The sequence below is a fragment of the Scomber japonicus genome, chromosome 2, assembly GCF_027409825.1.
Source record: "Scomber japonicus isolate fScoJap1 chromosome 2, fScoJap1.pri, whole genome shotgun sequence".
NCBI classification, from domain to species: domain Eukaryota; kingdom Metazoa; phylum Chordata; class Actinopteri; order Scombriformes; family Scombridae; genus Scomber; species Scomber japonicus.
The window spans coordinates 34,274,863-34,290,742 of record NC_070579.1 but is presented as its reverse complement, the minus strand read 5'-3'; the positions used below and the strand labels follow the sequence as shown (position 1 = coordinate 34,290,742).

The 15,880-nt window shown below is 40.0% G+C and overlaps 2 protein-coding genes across 4 annotated transcripts; both read right to left on the bottom strand.

Annotated features, from left to right (window-relative positions):
* Positions 1-747: 747 nt before the first annotated feature.
* LOC128367919 (noggin-2-like) lies at positions 748-2,667 on the bottom strand. Its single transcript, XM_053328609.1, has one exon. It carries the CDS (start codon positions 2,269-2,271, stop codon positions 1,225-1,227), a length of 1,047 nt encoding a protein of 348 aa, XP_053184584.1. The 5' UTR covers positions 2,272-2,667; the 3' UTR covers positions 748-1,224.
* An 11-nt stretch (positions 2,668-2,678) lies between these two features.
* On the bottom strand, positions 2,679-10,936 carry LOC128367888 (target of Myb1 membrane trafficking protein-like). Of its 3 annotated transcripts, none has more exons than XM_053328571.1 (15): positions 10,791-10,936; positions 8,537-8,621; positions 7,855-7,933; positions 7,497-7,646; positions 6,951-7,085; positions 6,714-6,860; positions 5,951-6,067; positions 5,298-5,431; positions 5,136-5,178; positions 4,867-5,002; positions 4,349-4,415; positions 3,659-3,734; positions 3,511-3,570; positions 3,370-3,409; positions 2,679-3,261 (listed from the first exon to the last, which is right to left on the bottom strand). In XM_053328571.1, the coding sequence occupies exons 1-15, from the start codon at positions 10,861-10,863 to the stop codon at positions 3,113-3,115; spliced, it is 1,491 nt and encodes a 496-aa protein (XP_053184546.1). In that variant the 5' UTR covers positions 10,864-10,936; the 3' UTR covers positions 2,679-3,112. The 3 variants fall into 3 exon arrangements, with proteins under 3 accessions (XP_053184546.1, XP_053184555.1, XP_053184561.1); XM_053328580.1 differs by having other exon boundaries at positions 4,867-4,999; XM_053328586.1 differs by lacking the exon at positions 10,791-10,936 and having other exon boundaries at positions 7,855-7,946; positions 8,537-8,579.
* Between the last annotated feature and the right edge of the window lie 4,944 nt (positions 10,937-15,880).

Below are 15,880 nucleotides of genomic sequence, written 5' to 3'. Positions count from 1 at the left end.
CTCAGTAAATATTAACCCTAACCCTAACCCTAACCCAAAAGCACAATGATTTGTAATTTCAGATGATTATACACTAATGAAAACATAGTTAAATGAATGAATATTATATTAGATTTCTGCCAATAGATCCCCCAAAATCTTACACATTGGTTCTTTAACAGAAATGGTAAGGAAGTCAGATTTTGAACTGTATGTACACATTAATTGTTAATATCTTGGATAGACTCAAAACACTATGATTTAAATCCAATCATGAACATTTCATATGATGGACGAGACCTTGAAAATATGGATTTATGGATGTTAAATTTGAATAAACTGACCATATGTTGAACTTTCTGTTTTTTGTTTTCATAGTATAGTTTTGTCAATGTGATGTCAGACTACCTCCAAACAATTACACTGACATCACCAAATGTGTTGGAGCGAGAGAGGGTACTATGAACATTTCAAAAAGCCAGAGGACAGTAATGAAGGTTACTCACTTTTTTGATCGATGGTTTTAATTTATTTCAGACAAAAACAACAAATGAAAAGTAAACATTTTTTTCAAACTTTCTTCAATAGTAACATGATGATTAAATACCATTCTAAATCAATACAAATATCGTTTCAACTTCAAACTATGGCTTTATTTATTTCACATGAGAAAGAGAGTAGACTGAAAACCATTCACACTGACTTTTAAAAATGACTGAAACATTTGCAATTATAAACACATTAATTAAATTAATAAACACAACATTAAAATGGCACAACAGGAGAAAATCTGACACTCAGATCTACTTGAGATTGAGATTGCCATGTTTATCTATGCAACAGTAATTGTGAAAATGTAAGAAACAGGAAATGAAAATATCACACAGTATTGCAACCACTATGTGCAACATGATACTTTATTTTCCCACATGGCTGTTTATATAGCACAACCCACATACCACTATGGGACTGTGCCCTCATTATTGGTGATAAAAAACATTTACTTGAAATTTAAAGAGGCAGATTGTACAAATGCTGCTTCAGTGAAGCTGGTCAGTGGAAAAAAGAAAAAGAGTAAATTTAAAGTAACTGTCAAAAATTAATATGTTTATTAAATTCTACCTAAAACAAATAATAAGCAAGCAATCTCTGCCTTTTGTCTTACATGAATAACAATTTTAAAAACATGAGCATATGGAGACCCAGGTGCAGGTGAGCTGAAAATTTGAAGCACTGGTGAGAAAATCATTTACACAAGCATGTGCAAGCTGTGACCACAGGATACGGCACCTGCCTCCATAAACACCTTCTCACTGCTTCACTTGTTCCCATCTCAGTGCTGCCATCAGACCAGTCAGCCTTAATCCTTCTGGACCCATCACCTCCCTCTCTGATCTCCAGGCAGTGCCACGCCAGAATCTTTAGGTGCGTTGTTTGAGCTCGCCTGCAGTCCATCCCTATGGGAAAGGAACAGCTTCGCCCTCCGTCTGATCTTTCACAATCTGTCTGCCGCAGCCAACGTGGCCAGTAAGCAGCGCCCAGATCCACCCACTGGTAACGTAATCCACATGCAGCTGAGCGCACTAGCCAAGCTCTTACTGAACTGGCAACATCTGGAGGTAGAAAACCAAAGTCCAGATCTGCAGCTTCCTCCTCTAGCTTCAGGCGACGATGTGCTGTGGCCTCTCTCAGGTCTGAAGAGGTGCTCAAGTTGACCTTTTCTCTCAAAGCGGTGTAGTTGGGTAATTTAGTAGACAGTGACAGAGGTTGACCATCATCCTGATCTCCCTCTAAAGTCAACACCCCAGAGGTTATGGATGGTTGATCTATAGACATCCAGAACGGGTCAAAGGAGGATCCCAGAATACGCAGGAGACGAGAGGGTCGGCGATGTCTGGATTCGGGCACGTAATGGTAGTCTTCTGAGTTTGTCGGCAGGGCGTACGGGCGAATTGGCTGCGAGTAAGATGGGAGATTGGCTCTCAGCTGAAGAAAAGGTGAATCCCAGCCTGTGTCCTCCTCAGTCACATTTAGAAGCTCATCCTGGGTGGAAGCATTTGAAGTTAAGTCTGCAGGTCCACGCAGGAGGACAGACACAAAAACCCAGCAGTTGAACAGTCTGAACATGGTCTTAAGTCTGGATGGTCTGGAACAGAAGAATGACAACTCGCTCCTCTGGTCTTCCTTTTCACCCGTTGAATTATGGGTGCTCCACTGTCTCTCTATTATTGGGTGCTTCAGGGACTCTGTGTACCCACCACCAGACATCCTTGAGCTCTTCAACAATAACATCTAGACATTATCACACAAAAAGCAGTAATATTATTGAGTGTGTCCACAACACACCTGAGCTCCCACCTCTCATTCAAGGCTGACTTACCACTTCCAGTAGTTCAGGGTAAATCTGAGAAGTTGTGGTTTGACGTCACGGGTTGATTAGCAACAACACTTTAACTTGAACTAATTCTTGTAATGTAAGTAGTCTGCACATTTCCCAAAGAGCATAATTTGACCTCGATTTGCTGGAGTTGCGTCATCGACCTCTGACACAAGATCTCCAATAACAGCAGTTCTCCCACACACACAAAGGCTTTATAGATCAGTTAGAAAACAAGCTTTGGGGGTAAATTCCTCTCATGGAAGTCTACATGACATCACAGAGTAGATTAAAAACAAGGACAGATGAAACATGTTTGCCCCATTTATTCTTTTCTGCACAAAATCAGCTGTCTGGGTCAAAGGCACATTTTGGTGTGATATCAAATATTTTCAACGTTATGCTCAACTGTAAACACACATCTATGTTTGGTTTACATGGACATTATCATATATTATAATACATTCCATAAATACAATCACATCATTTTATTTATACCCACATGAACCCAACAAACAAAGATATACTGTCATTTTTGCAATGCATTGATTACACATCAGTTCTGTAGTGCCAGGTTTTATTGTATGTGAGTGTGTGTGTGTGTGTGTGTGTGTGTGTGTGTGTGTGTGTGTGTACTTTCAGAAACAACCTGACTTGGCACAGTGTGTGTTTGATTGTAGGTATATTTCAGTGTGATATGTGGAATGTGCATGTTGACCTTTACATCTACCTGCTCCTCTTCCTCTGTCCCCAAACTCAGAGTGAAAAAAGCTGGTCATGTGATCTGTTCTGTTGCTGGGTAGAAGATTGTGGCGGTGGTCTGGAGGTGGATTGCGGCACATTGCGAATCGTCTGGCCGTTGGGGTCTGCCGCTATCGCCCGGTCCTCCAAAAACTTATCAAACTCTGGAAGGGACAGTTATAGTTCTAGGTGTGAGGAAGTATTAAGAAACGTTTTGTTTACACGACAGCAGCGATGCGATGAACCGCTAGAGAGAAAACAACTATACGTACCTTCACTGGACACTCCCTCACTGACTGCAGACTGGTCTTGCTGCATTTTCAAACACATCAAAACACAAAGAGCACAGATTATATCACACATCAAACTGTACTTTTTCAAAAGGGCACTGTACATACCATAGATAGTCTTACCATATCACTAGACAGCCATCTGTCAATATCATTCTGCACAGGGTTTTTCACTGGTGGCATCTAAGAAAAAATAGAGATTAGCAGAAGCTTATTTATTGGTTTATTCAAAGGAAATATCTCCATTAATGTGTTAGTTTTTTCTACGTACCCCTCCTGTGACCTGCAACCTTGAGTCCAGGGCTCCAGCGAGGCCCTCCACAGCTCCTGGGTCCTCATACCTGACACTATACACACACACACACACCAGGGATGTAATGCAGGCTAATTTAAAGCTATATTTATTTTACATTCCATGAAAAAGACTGGTTACTTCCAGCTTTAACAGAACACACAAAGACTCAGTTGCAGTTAAAGCATGTAGAACTGACTGCTTGATATTTAATCATTAACAGTGTAGTAGAAGGAGAAACAGCCGTCCTTTACTTCTTATTGGGAAATGGTCTTCTTGTTTGTGATGCAGTTAAAAAAACAACAACAATAACAACAACAACAACAAAATTGAAAAAATAAATTTCTATTGACCTAACAAGATTGCAAATGTGGAACTGAATAAGAGGACAGGCAGCATGAACATGTCCCCAAAGATAAAGAAAAGCAGATTACGATGGCTCAGTCATGTCCTGAGGATGCTCAGTCAAAGGATACCTAAAGCTGCCTCGAAATAGAGAGGCCACCTGGTGAATGACAGTAATGACAACTGGAGGAGATGGGTCTTTCATGGGATGAAGCACAGGCCAAAGCAGCATATAAAAGTTCAGTGGTGGCTAATAATTGTCGCCTCATTTCCCAGCCGGAGCGAAGAGAATAAGTAAGTAGGTCATCAGTTAGCACCACTCACCTCTTCCTCTGCTCAGCCAGGGAGCTGCCTCTGGTTTGGGCAAACATGTCAAACTCCTCTTCCTCTTCTAAAAGACAGAGAGTTGTAATTTAAAGTCACTTGACTGTATAACAATGCTTTACTTTGTTCTCTAATTTTCTGTAACAGCATAAATTTACTATTACAATTATATTACATGTAATTCACAGAAAACAGCATTTGTAATAGATATGTCATGTAGCTATGCACCCATTTGCATGTTATAAATGTATCAAGTCTGTCACTCTTTGCATTTTCTAAATAGATCACATGGTAACAGCTGTGCATTGTGAGCGTTTCCTCTCAGTGACCACAGTTTCTTTTCCTAAAAACATCATGTCAGACGATGTTTGTTATAATGCAGCCCACACATGTTCAGCCACAACACCCTGTTTTCTGCCATCCCAAATCCTACACCCTCGTGACTTCATTGTAAATATGGTTATGGTGTTGCAAAAAGAGTGTAGACCTGAAGAAGAAGTCATACACCGATTACTCACTGTGGTTAACTGATGGCTTCTGATTGGCTGAAGTGCTGGCTGCTAGTTGGCTGTTTGTTGTGATGACGGCAGGTTGGCTGAGAGTGGAAGTTTCGGGGCTGAAGTCGATGAGGCTCGGGCTGCTGACAGAGCTCTGCTAGGAAGACATAATGAAGTGGGCTTCACACTCATACTCTTACAGTTCAAATGATGGAAAACCTTTAGACCTCAGTTTTCTGAAGGACTGAGTACTGAAATTATTATTTCAAACAAGTTAAGCTCTTTCTTACCTGTGGCGTATTTGTAATCTGTGCGTTGTTAAGTCTGTCAAACCTAAAACACAATTACAATAAAATGAGTATAAATTCAGCCATGAGAAGGATACATATACTTGCATTTCACTCGAATGACAAAAAGCTTCTTCCAAAAAAAGCAGGTTATTTGCCACACACCTCTCATAGCGGATGAAAGCGTTGTTGAGGTCATCGTTGATCATGAGCAGCTCTTCAATAAATCCTTCATCCAGCAACTGAGGGATGAGCTCCACCACTCGAGCCTGCATGCTCTTACACACAGAGTACAGCTGCTGCTTGGGCAGAGTAAGGAGAGAGAGGCTGTCATCAGAAGTGACTTAAAAGAAAATAATCATTCATCTGTAATGTCCTGTCTAAGAGTTATTTTATGAGCGAGTGTTTTATTTGCTTTTTTGGTGGTACCAATCCTACAGTCACTGATTCCCTACATTTCACAAAAAAAGCTTCGAGAACTCAGCGAGAGGACACCTGAACTGCATGGGAACAGTGACAAAAACCAAAGAATGAGACCAGAGATATTGAAAAGTAAGAAACAGGTGTCTCTACCTTATGTATTTTCACATGAGTTTAAAAAGGAATCCTTTATCCAATGAAATAAATTGCTCAACATTTTCAGCTATGAAATTCCCAGGTACCATCAATGCAAGTATCTAGACATCACATCTGTATACATATCTCGTGAGGAGATTAAAGCTTATTGTCCCTCTATGTTGGACTTTAAGAGTTGGATGTTGTAAATCTTGTTAACAGTTCTGATCCACACACACACACACACACACACACACACACACCTGTAGAAGTTCTGTATCGCCCAGCTGAGTCTGTCCAGGTTTCAACTCATTCAGCATTTCAGACATCACAGTGAGATTTCCTTTCACAAGTGCCAGCTCACTCCGCAACTTCTGTTCCTGGAGAAGAAAAAACAAAACAAAAACAAATTAGCAACAGCAGCCGAAAGCCAAACAAGTCAAAACCCCATTCTCTAGTTATTTTGTGGTCCACATCAAGAAATAGAAGAATACATTTCTGTTAGGTCAAGGCAACACTGGTGTAATTTAAAAGTGTAAAAAGGAACTTATCGCCAGGCTGAAGTGATTCACTGACTTCTCTAATTAGTGGTTTCAAGTCTTTTTTTAAATTCTGAAAACACCCAGGATCACTCATCATGAGTATGACTGGAAGAGGTCAGAAATTTGCTCAGTTGCACAAATAACCACATCCATCAGTGGTGTCATGATGCACTGACCACCACCTTAAGTCCATGTCTCCATTAATATAGCAAGATGAAATCATTCAGCTCTGGAGGTCAGCAAACCAGGATTTTCAGCTGCTGCTGGTTGCGTATTATTGCATATTAAAGAGCCTTTTCTTTTGGTTGGTTTTACAAAAATGAACCACAATGCAAGTGATTATAAGTTTTAACACGGGTCAACAGAAAATAGCTCTTTTAAGTGAAAAAAAAACTTAAGTTGACAAATATTAAAAAAATGGCATCTGTCTTCACTCTGTATCGGTCAGTCCTCACTGGTTCTATGAGGTCTTTGATTATGGTACCTGTTCTGCAGATAGTGAGGCTGGTCCTTCACTAGGTTGGACTTGAGGTGAAGCATTCTGAGTGGGAACACTGGAAGCAGTTTGAGTTTGTGGCTGATGTGGAGGAGTGGTGACAGGGGTCGTCTCAGTCCCGTTTTCAGGGATACTCTGTAAGATGAAGGTGGAAATTATGAAGCGTGTTGGAGAAATACAGCATATAGATATACATGTGTTTAATCACTCCATCTATAAACTCACTCTGTTAGGAGTGTGGATAGGGGACAGAGCATCCAGATCTGTCATGGGGAACTCCAGACCTCGTCTCCTCAGGTCGTCGTATACGTACACCACCCCAGAAAGGGAGGGGGAGCTACGAAACGCATCGGCCCACGACTGGAAGATGACACCAAGATTATAATTATAATAATAATACAGCACGAAAACAAAGATTAAATGTGAAAAGAACAAGAAGAGAAGAAAAGCAACACGCAGAGAGGGAACTGCAGGCTTTAAAAGGCTGACTCTATCAAATGTTATCGTTTCTGATAGACTGTGCTTTCATACAATTGGTTTCAACCGAATAGTATGGGACAGTATGAAGCTATTTCAATCCCAAAGAACACTGAAGATAACACTGTTGTTTTTGTCCGTAGTCAAAGAGTCAAACTCAAATAAAACACACCACTGATTTCTTTCACAATGCAGGTAAAGACTTGTCAAAGAAAGTAAAATAAGGAAACCAGAGTACAGACAGTTTCTATCAATTTTCCCTCTGAGGTATGTGCTATGGGAGCGTCCACCTACCTGTATGAGGCTGAGCACCCTGTCATGAAGGGCAGTGGGGGGGTTGTATTTGGGCAAGATGGAACGGACCAAAACTCCTTCAACAAAGTCCTGAGACGTAACCAGAACGTGGAAGCGATGACCGCAGTTCTTCACACAGGCCTCGAGAACCTGGAAGTTCCCAAAATAAGCTTTTTATTATGATGGTTTCAATACAAGTGTTGATTTAGTTACTTGCATTACACAATCTTCTTTAAGCCACCAGCCAGTGAGCTCAAGGGTCACTCTGGCCTTCAAATTACACTCTCGCGCCCTTCCTTCGGCTCATGATAGAGGAAATGAAACGTCAGCATACAGTCACCTACATTTGATTACTCACAGTAAGAGACAACATGATCTCTCTGAAGTTCTTGTTCCCAACGATTCTCTTCTTTATAGCTTTGACTGCATCTCTGGGCCTGAAAAACACAACTTTGCATTGAATGATCAGTCACCATACTCATCCATTTCTAAAAGAAAAATAAGTAATGATCATCAACAAACTGAAAAGAAGAGGAGGAAGTTTGTGTCACAGAAGTATAATGAAGATATTTGTGTTTGTGGCTCATGTCTGCAGTGATAGAGCTAAAAAATACAGACAGCCTTCTGAAAAAAAGGGAACTAAAACATTATAACCAACTTATTAGGCAAATCACTATGAACACTTTTATGATATACAGTGACATTCATTCACTCATGGCATTACAAACCAAATCTCGTAAACTGAGGTTGGCCTACATAAGTAGGTCATTCAGTCACAACTAGCTGTAAAAAGAAATCATAATTAATATGATACAATAAAGAGTAGTTGTAAAAGTAGTACACATGGAGGCCTACAACCATACAGAGTAATAGGTAGTCAGAAAGATAAGGCAACATGTCTATCTTCTTTTTACCAATAATCATTATTCTAACTTGTGTTGCGAAGTCAAAGAAAAAAGCCTGAAAGGACGGGACAATCTCTGCCTCTATAGGCCAGAGACCACCAATCATTAAGCAGAACAAAATGACATCACTCCTACCCTTCATCTGTCTCGTTGATGATATCACATATCTCCATGTTGAGTCCCCAATCCTCTGACTGCACAGAGCCACTGGTCGCTCGCTCTGTCAACGGAGAGGAAATTGTATGTTAAACAAATACAGTAATTCTGGATGAGACAGAAATAGATTGTAATAATCTGAAGCGTGTTTCTGCCAATATATTTTGCACAATAATGGCCAAACAAACAGGTCATTATTTGCAAATCATTCTGAGAGAAATGTGCCAGATTACACAGAAATGTGAATCCTTATTCACATTCACAATTTTTAATCTCAGCTACTTTGATGTAGAACGTCAAGCTATAAGCACAGAACTGACATATTATCACGATCCTTCTTGTTGAGAGCGTGTTACAAAAAAATGGAATATTTACACATTCTGCAGACAGTCGTGTTTCTGGTCCCTTTGATATAGGGTTATGGTCTCCTTTGATTGAGTCTCCACTGACTCCTGAGAAAAATCATCTCTCTCTTCAGCAGATAAATGCTCCTCTATGTTTACCAGCTGGTTGCTGAGTTCGTGTGTTTGCTATTTGGTGCGGTGCAAGCTGCGTACAGTTGTTTTTGTTTTGTTTTTTTAGAGCATTTGCACTGAAAACAGCTGCCTGCTGCATGTACTAACTATGTTGAAGAGAACTGTGACACGTCGCAGACTGTAAAACCAAAACAACAAGCTCAAAGATGCAGAGAAGCTAAAATACTCAAAAGGTCAAAATAGTCAAGTCACTGCCGGCAACACTTTACTCACAGTCTTCTGACTCATTGTTGATACAAAAATATTAATTAGAGCAGCTTTAAAGTTACAAAAAGCATCTTTACTCATTAAAAAAGTACCACTCTGTTAGAGGACTTGCAAGATACACATTTAGATACATAGATAAAATCAAAGGACCTGAGGCCAAGATATCCTGGGTCAAGCACCAAAACACTGGATCCTACACTTCCCATAATGCAACTCGACAGTATCTTTTCTCTGAGACCCTTCCCTGCCTTGTAATCACATGTCTTTCAACCTCCTCCCCCAGTTTGTAAAGCAAGCTTTTACATTTCATCTGAGATAACCCCTGATGACATGTATCAAACTAGGTGGAGTGCCCCTTTTAACAATTAACCCTGCTTGTTTGTTGGACTGTTTGGATGTGGTTGGGTCTGATTTGCCTGAAAAAGGCGCCTGTCGCACTCAACATAAGCAAACACTCTGTCGTCACATCATGATTCTGATTGGTGGGTGGCAATACTTAGGAACTCATTGTTTATAGTAAGAAGCTGATTCAGAAAATTTGTTTTTTGGCTCTTACATGTCCATTCCCTTGAAACTATTTAGCAATCAAAGGCAGCTTTCTTGAACTCCACCCCTCACAGGCTCCTCATAAATCTGCTAAATCTCTTTCATTCCTTTCCACCAACACACGTCTCCAATCTTTCACCCCTGCCTTTCTCAATCCCATTTACTCCCTTCCCCTCCTCGCATTTACTCCTACCCCTCCCCTCCTTCCCCCAGCTCCCTCCACTTCATGTGACTGTCAGCTGCTTCTGGTCTCATTCGCCTCAGAAGTAGCAGAAGCCGCTCTGACATTCATGTGTGAGAAAGTGAGTGGATGAGATAAGAGGAAGAGAGGGGTTGAGATGGGTGTGCAACATTTTCTCACAGCTCATGACTGTCCAGGTTACACATCTTTCCAGGCATCTCCAGCTGGCCTCAAACCTTAATGTGAATGTGTGGGGGTTTTGCAGTTATTCACAGAAAAAAAGAAGTAGCCACTTAGAGGAAACTCTAAAATCTGTCCAACATTACATTAAGCTTGTTGAAGACAATTAAGAAAACTTGTTGAGAGAGTGTGAAACTGCTTGACACACACATATGATTGAGGAAGCGAGAGGAAACATGAAGTGGCTCCTTTGCTTCCACTGGTTGGCAATATGTGCTGCCACTTAACTCAGAGCGACCAATCAGCTGAAAGCTAGAGCGAGGTGAGCCCGCCTCCGTCGTCTGATAAGCTCTGAAGGCTTTAAATGATGTTTCTGCCAAATTTGGAGTTCATTAACAAAGAATTTAGAGTATTTACAATAGAAAACAAAACGTTAAAGTATTATTATATGATTACACACCAATGGCACATGTGTTTTTAAATGCAGAAACGAGTTTTTGCTCGTATAAATTTAAAAAACGACGCCAAATAGAATCGAACGGGACACAACTTCTCTGTAGTTTTAGACTCATCAGCGACTTACCGATTCTCTGACCGACGGGCGTTGAAAAGGGGTTTCCTATGAGGAACTCCATTGTCTCCCCGAGTGAAAACATCTTCCAAAGTTTCAAACGTCCACTTGAAGTTGAGGCAAATATGTATGAAGCTCAAAGCTGCGGCGTTTCCTTTTGCTTTCAGTGTGAGCCGCTGCCTCAGAGGCGCACTGGCTCTCCTGCGCCGTCACGTGAAAACACACGTACGCGCGCGCGCACACGCACACAGCCAGGAAACACAGAGGCACAGAGGCAGCTGCTTGTTTCATCATTTTCCCCCCAACAATACGGTTCATAACCTCAACAGTGCTCAATGGTGAAAGTTGTTTTTATTTTTTTTATTTTATTTTCTGTAACTCTTAGAAATCCCCCACCCCCTCATACATTTCCCCTATTATTGTTATTCAGATGTTTTTATTGGGTTTTATCCATAATTGCCAATGCTTTGTAACAACAACAACAACAACAACTATATCATAATAGTAACATTAATAATGAAATAAGATATCAGTAATACAAATATCAATCATAGTTTAAAAATAGAGACAAAAACAATAACAAATCCCCCTATATAGTTAAAGTCCCTCAGATGCAATGAGATAGTACTGGACCACAGTTATCTAGGACATGTTCTAAATGCTCTGTTGCAGACATTTGATTCAAACTTTGACCCTCTGAGTTACAAAACAGAACAAAAGCACCATCCCAAACTGTTTGGAGTTTAGAGAAGCATACAGACAAGTGACACATTAAAGGAAAACCAGTACATGTCTGAATACTTGACCCCTATGGTAGGGTTGGGGTCACCACTTGTACTCTTAGAGAGAAGTGTCACTGCAAGTCAATACAAAATAGTTCTGAGTGATCACTTTTATCCTATAATGAAACATTTTATATCCTGATGGGAGTGGTCTCATTCAAAGGGCATGAGGGGTCACTGAATGGTTGGATGAGAATGAAAGTGATGTGAATTATATGCTATGGCCTTCACAGTCACCACATCTCAACCCAGCTGAACACATATGGGAGATTTTGGACTTAGTCATCAAAACACCAAACGAGGGAATATGTTTTGGATGAATGTTGTTCTTCTCTCTAGTACAGTTCAGAGACTGTAATGTAGAATCAATGCCAAGATGCACTGAAGCTGTTCTGGTGACCCAACACCTTTATGTCGGTTCTTCCTTTAATTTGTCACCCATCTTTAGAGAGTCCTGAACCACAATTATCTAAGCATCACTCTAAATGAATGGTGCAGAAGTTTGATTCAAACTTTGATCCCCTGAGGTACAAAACAGAACAAACCACCATCCCAAATTCTCTAGAGTTTAGAGAAACATATCCTCTCCAGATGTGAGGGTCTGATATACTGTCTCATTTCACAGCTGATTATGAGACAAAAGATTAAGCCTGACCCAGCATTAATATGCAGGCCCACATATAGCAAGTCTGTTTTCACATGATTGGAAATCAAAAGCATCTTGACTGCTCAGAGGCTGGGTCGGAGTTGATCTTTATCAACTTGAAAAGATCTTGTTTAAAGGAAACCTTAAGAATGTTTTAAGTAGCTGGTGGACCTTTATATTAACCATTGTGAAACCTGATTTATTGTCACTGAAGAAAGGATGTGTAGGACCTATTTTAATACAGCTACCAGTGTGTTTGAAGTCTTTTAATATATCATCCTGTTCACCCTCCTCACACTCTTCCTTTGCAGAAAGTGTAAAATGCCGTCATCTTAATTGTGTCTTGTTCAGGGCTGCCATGGTCTGCTGAGCTGTCCAAATTAAAAACAGACCACTGATTCAAAGAAGTTTATTCAGTGAGTCAAAGTCAAGTCGAAGTGTTTTATTTGTCAAATGCACAATGTAACACAGGCAGCACAAGCTACATCTATGTGGTATACATAAAAAAGACTAATCTAATTATTATTAAGAATATCACAAATAAGGGCAAGTACAGTTTAGTGGTACCCAGTGTTAACTAGACATCTATAATGTGTGGAAGATATTGATCATTATTAAAAATAAGTCAAAAATATGATTCAGTCAGGCCTCACATCAAAGCCTCTCTTAGAGTATCAGATCATGTTGGCCATTGAATATATTCATTGTTCACATCGACAGTTCAACATGACCAGTTGTCCTCTCTTTTAGTACACTCTGTGATCCTCAAAGCTGTTCCTGTTGAGTTTGAGGATGACAAACTCCAGAAATGATTAAGCCATGTTAAATATTTTGGGTTGCTTGCTCATCTTTAGTTGGACTCTTCCTGTGAGTCAACCCTAAGACTGAGCCTTTTCTCCCTCATGGTGATTGACTCCATCCGCTGGGATTTCTCTTTTTGAATTTCCCAATAATTCGTCTTCCTGTTTCTGCACATCTGAGAAACAAAGCGTAATGAAAGGATACCTTCCTCGATATAAAATCATTTTCTTCTCAGATTTTGTCAAATCACAGATGTGAGTGTGTGTTCCCACAACCTAGAATGACATGAGACCAAAGAGAGGAACATCCCATGTATATTCAGAAGTAGAGGTGGATATGAATAATATGCATATAAGGGGTAAATAAATGCTTAGTGTGGTTAGTTCGTAGAAATTCCAGCACCCACACCTGAAACCATAGAGAGAGGTTTGTAGTTGTCAAGTTTTGGTTTAGTTTTTTTTGTCAGCAGCACCATCTAGTGTCATAATTGTATGCTACATGACAACAGAGAGGTCATATTAAATATAAATATGATTAAAGTAAAGGAGGATTTTGATTTGGTTGTTGAGTTACATTTTAATCATCATGATTATATTACCAGCTGTTCTCATGACACAGTGTCCCTATAATGATTGCTCAGGTTCATCTCATTCAATCCTTTCTCACTGCCATCACTTTTGATAACAATCAGAATCACTATTCTACAAAAATACATAGTTGTATAGATGATTTAATCATGTTTATTGGTGCAGATGAATTGCAGTTGTATAATAAATGATTGACTTGAGAACTAAATGGGACATGGTCACACATATTGCACAAACAAGATATACTCAGCTGCAAGAATATATCATCCATCCATACACATTCATCCATCTGTAGTAAGATCTTTATCTTTTTTATATGTAAGAATACTTTTGTCCAAACCTTTTCAAGACTTCACAATTACTGTACTGTATGTGGTGTCCTTTTTGTATTTTTGCATTATCACCACTAGGTGGAAGCATTGAATCTGTATGGATCATCTGTGATACTACAGTATTTGTCTTGAATGACTTCTGTTGTTTTAGACTATCACCCACACACAGACCACAAACAAACCAGGTAGTGATAAGCCATTAACACTGGTGAAATCATCTCAACCACAACCAATCTGATATACAAACCAACTCTTTCTCTGGGAATTCCCACTGATGTGATCTGATTAAGGCATTATAGCAAGAGCATCCTCTCGTCTATGATGCATCCATATCTTGTAACTCCAGTGGAAAAAAAAACCTTAGGTAGTAATTAAGAATCAAGGCAACCCAAAAGTTATTTTTTGTCAGCCAATTGACACTTACATCCCACTCAACACTTTGACACTCAAATTTGACATAAGACTTCCTCAGATCCAAATCACTTACAGTTTGCCTCCCACTCAATAATGTGTTCTGCTTCTACTTCCTTCACTTGATGTTTGAGTTTCACAGTGCAGAGGGATGTAGCTCTGTGCTTTAGACACTAGAATGTGGTTTTCACTTCCATCTGCTGCAGGGGGAAAGTTTCTCTCTGAGCTCAACCTTAAATCTCACCCGTGCGTGCAAGCTGATATTGTGACATCACAACTGGTTTGGAGCTAACTGTGGTTCAGGTATGAAAGTTGCACCAGTGCAATGTGGGAACTTGAAGCTGGATCAGATCTTGTATTCATATTCACATATGAATGGATTTTGGATTTAATTGTGATTGATCATGTTAAGGGACATCTTGGTGTTGTCCATCAAACTAGTATGTTGTTTCTCTGTGAAATAAGAATAATTAAAAAAAGCAAATATTGATTTTAATTCTGAATATTCACTTCTTCCTCAGTCCTGCTTGTGTGAAAAGTAACTATCAGACAAGAAAACACAAATCAGTGAGGACACATGACTGATCCAGTAACTTGACACATGCACTGTTAAAAGCGAGAGGATACAAGTCAGTGACCTTTGACCTTTGAGTTCCTCACTTCTTTGCTTCACAAAAACCTTCAGGCCTCCATGCAATGCTTTTATGGCTTTTTATTGCACAAGTGCAACTGCTCTTTATTGGTCAATGACTGTTTTCACTCTCAATCGTCTCATTCATGGAACTCTCAACCGTTTCCGATGCAAATTTTACATGTGAAGTTTCACCAGTCCCCATCACCTTAAGAGACCCGTCCTCTCTCTCTCTGCTTCACTCGAGGCATTGTGTGTTTAGTAGATCAAAGAGTCAGATTAGAAAGCCCAGAGGGATGCTGGGCTACAGTGTGGCTGTCACTAGGAGAAAACTAATGTGTTATCTCTTTTCTCCGGGCTGTATGACCCGGCTTTATGCAACAACTTAAAATCCTCACACACATTGTTCATACAATAAGAGGTATGTATCAGGCCTCTGTGCCTGATGACATTTATGCTTCCTGAAAATACATGAGCCGGCAGCACATGAAACAGCTGCGCACTAGGAAATCATGGGGAGGAAAAGTTTAAATTTTTGTATGTTTATTCACGGTGGATTAAAAAGAAACACATTTGAGGTTGATTACATGAAGGGGAAACATCTCTCTTTTCTAGATGTTTCCAGTAGGCTCTTGTAGTATGTGTGGTTGGGGAGAATAGTATGCTTGAGGGGGAACTTGTAGAAAACCACACACACACACACACACACACACACACACACACACACACACACACACACACACACACACACAACAGCAGCTTTTAATCCAGAAATGCCACACATTAAATGGGATAACCATCCATAATTTCAGGAGCCTAGGAGATTGCATGCATGCATGTATGAATGCATGTGTGTGGTTGCACTGGTTGTAAATTGATCCCTCCTACTCTCCCTGGTTCGTTGTGCAGAGG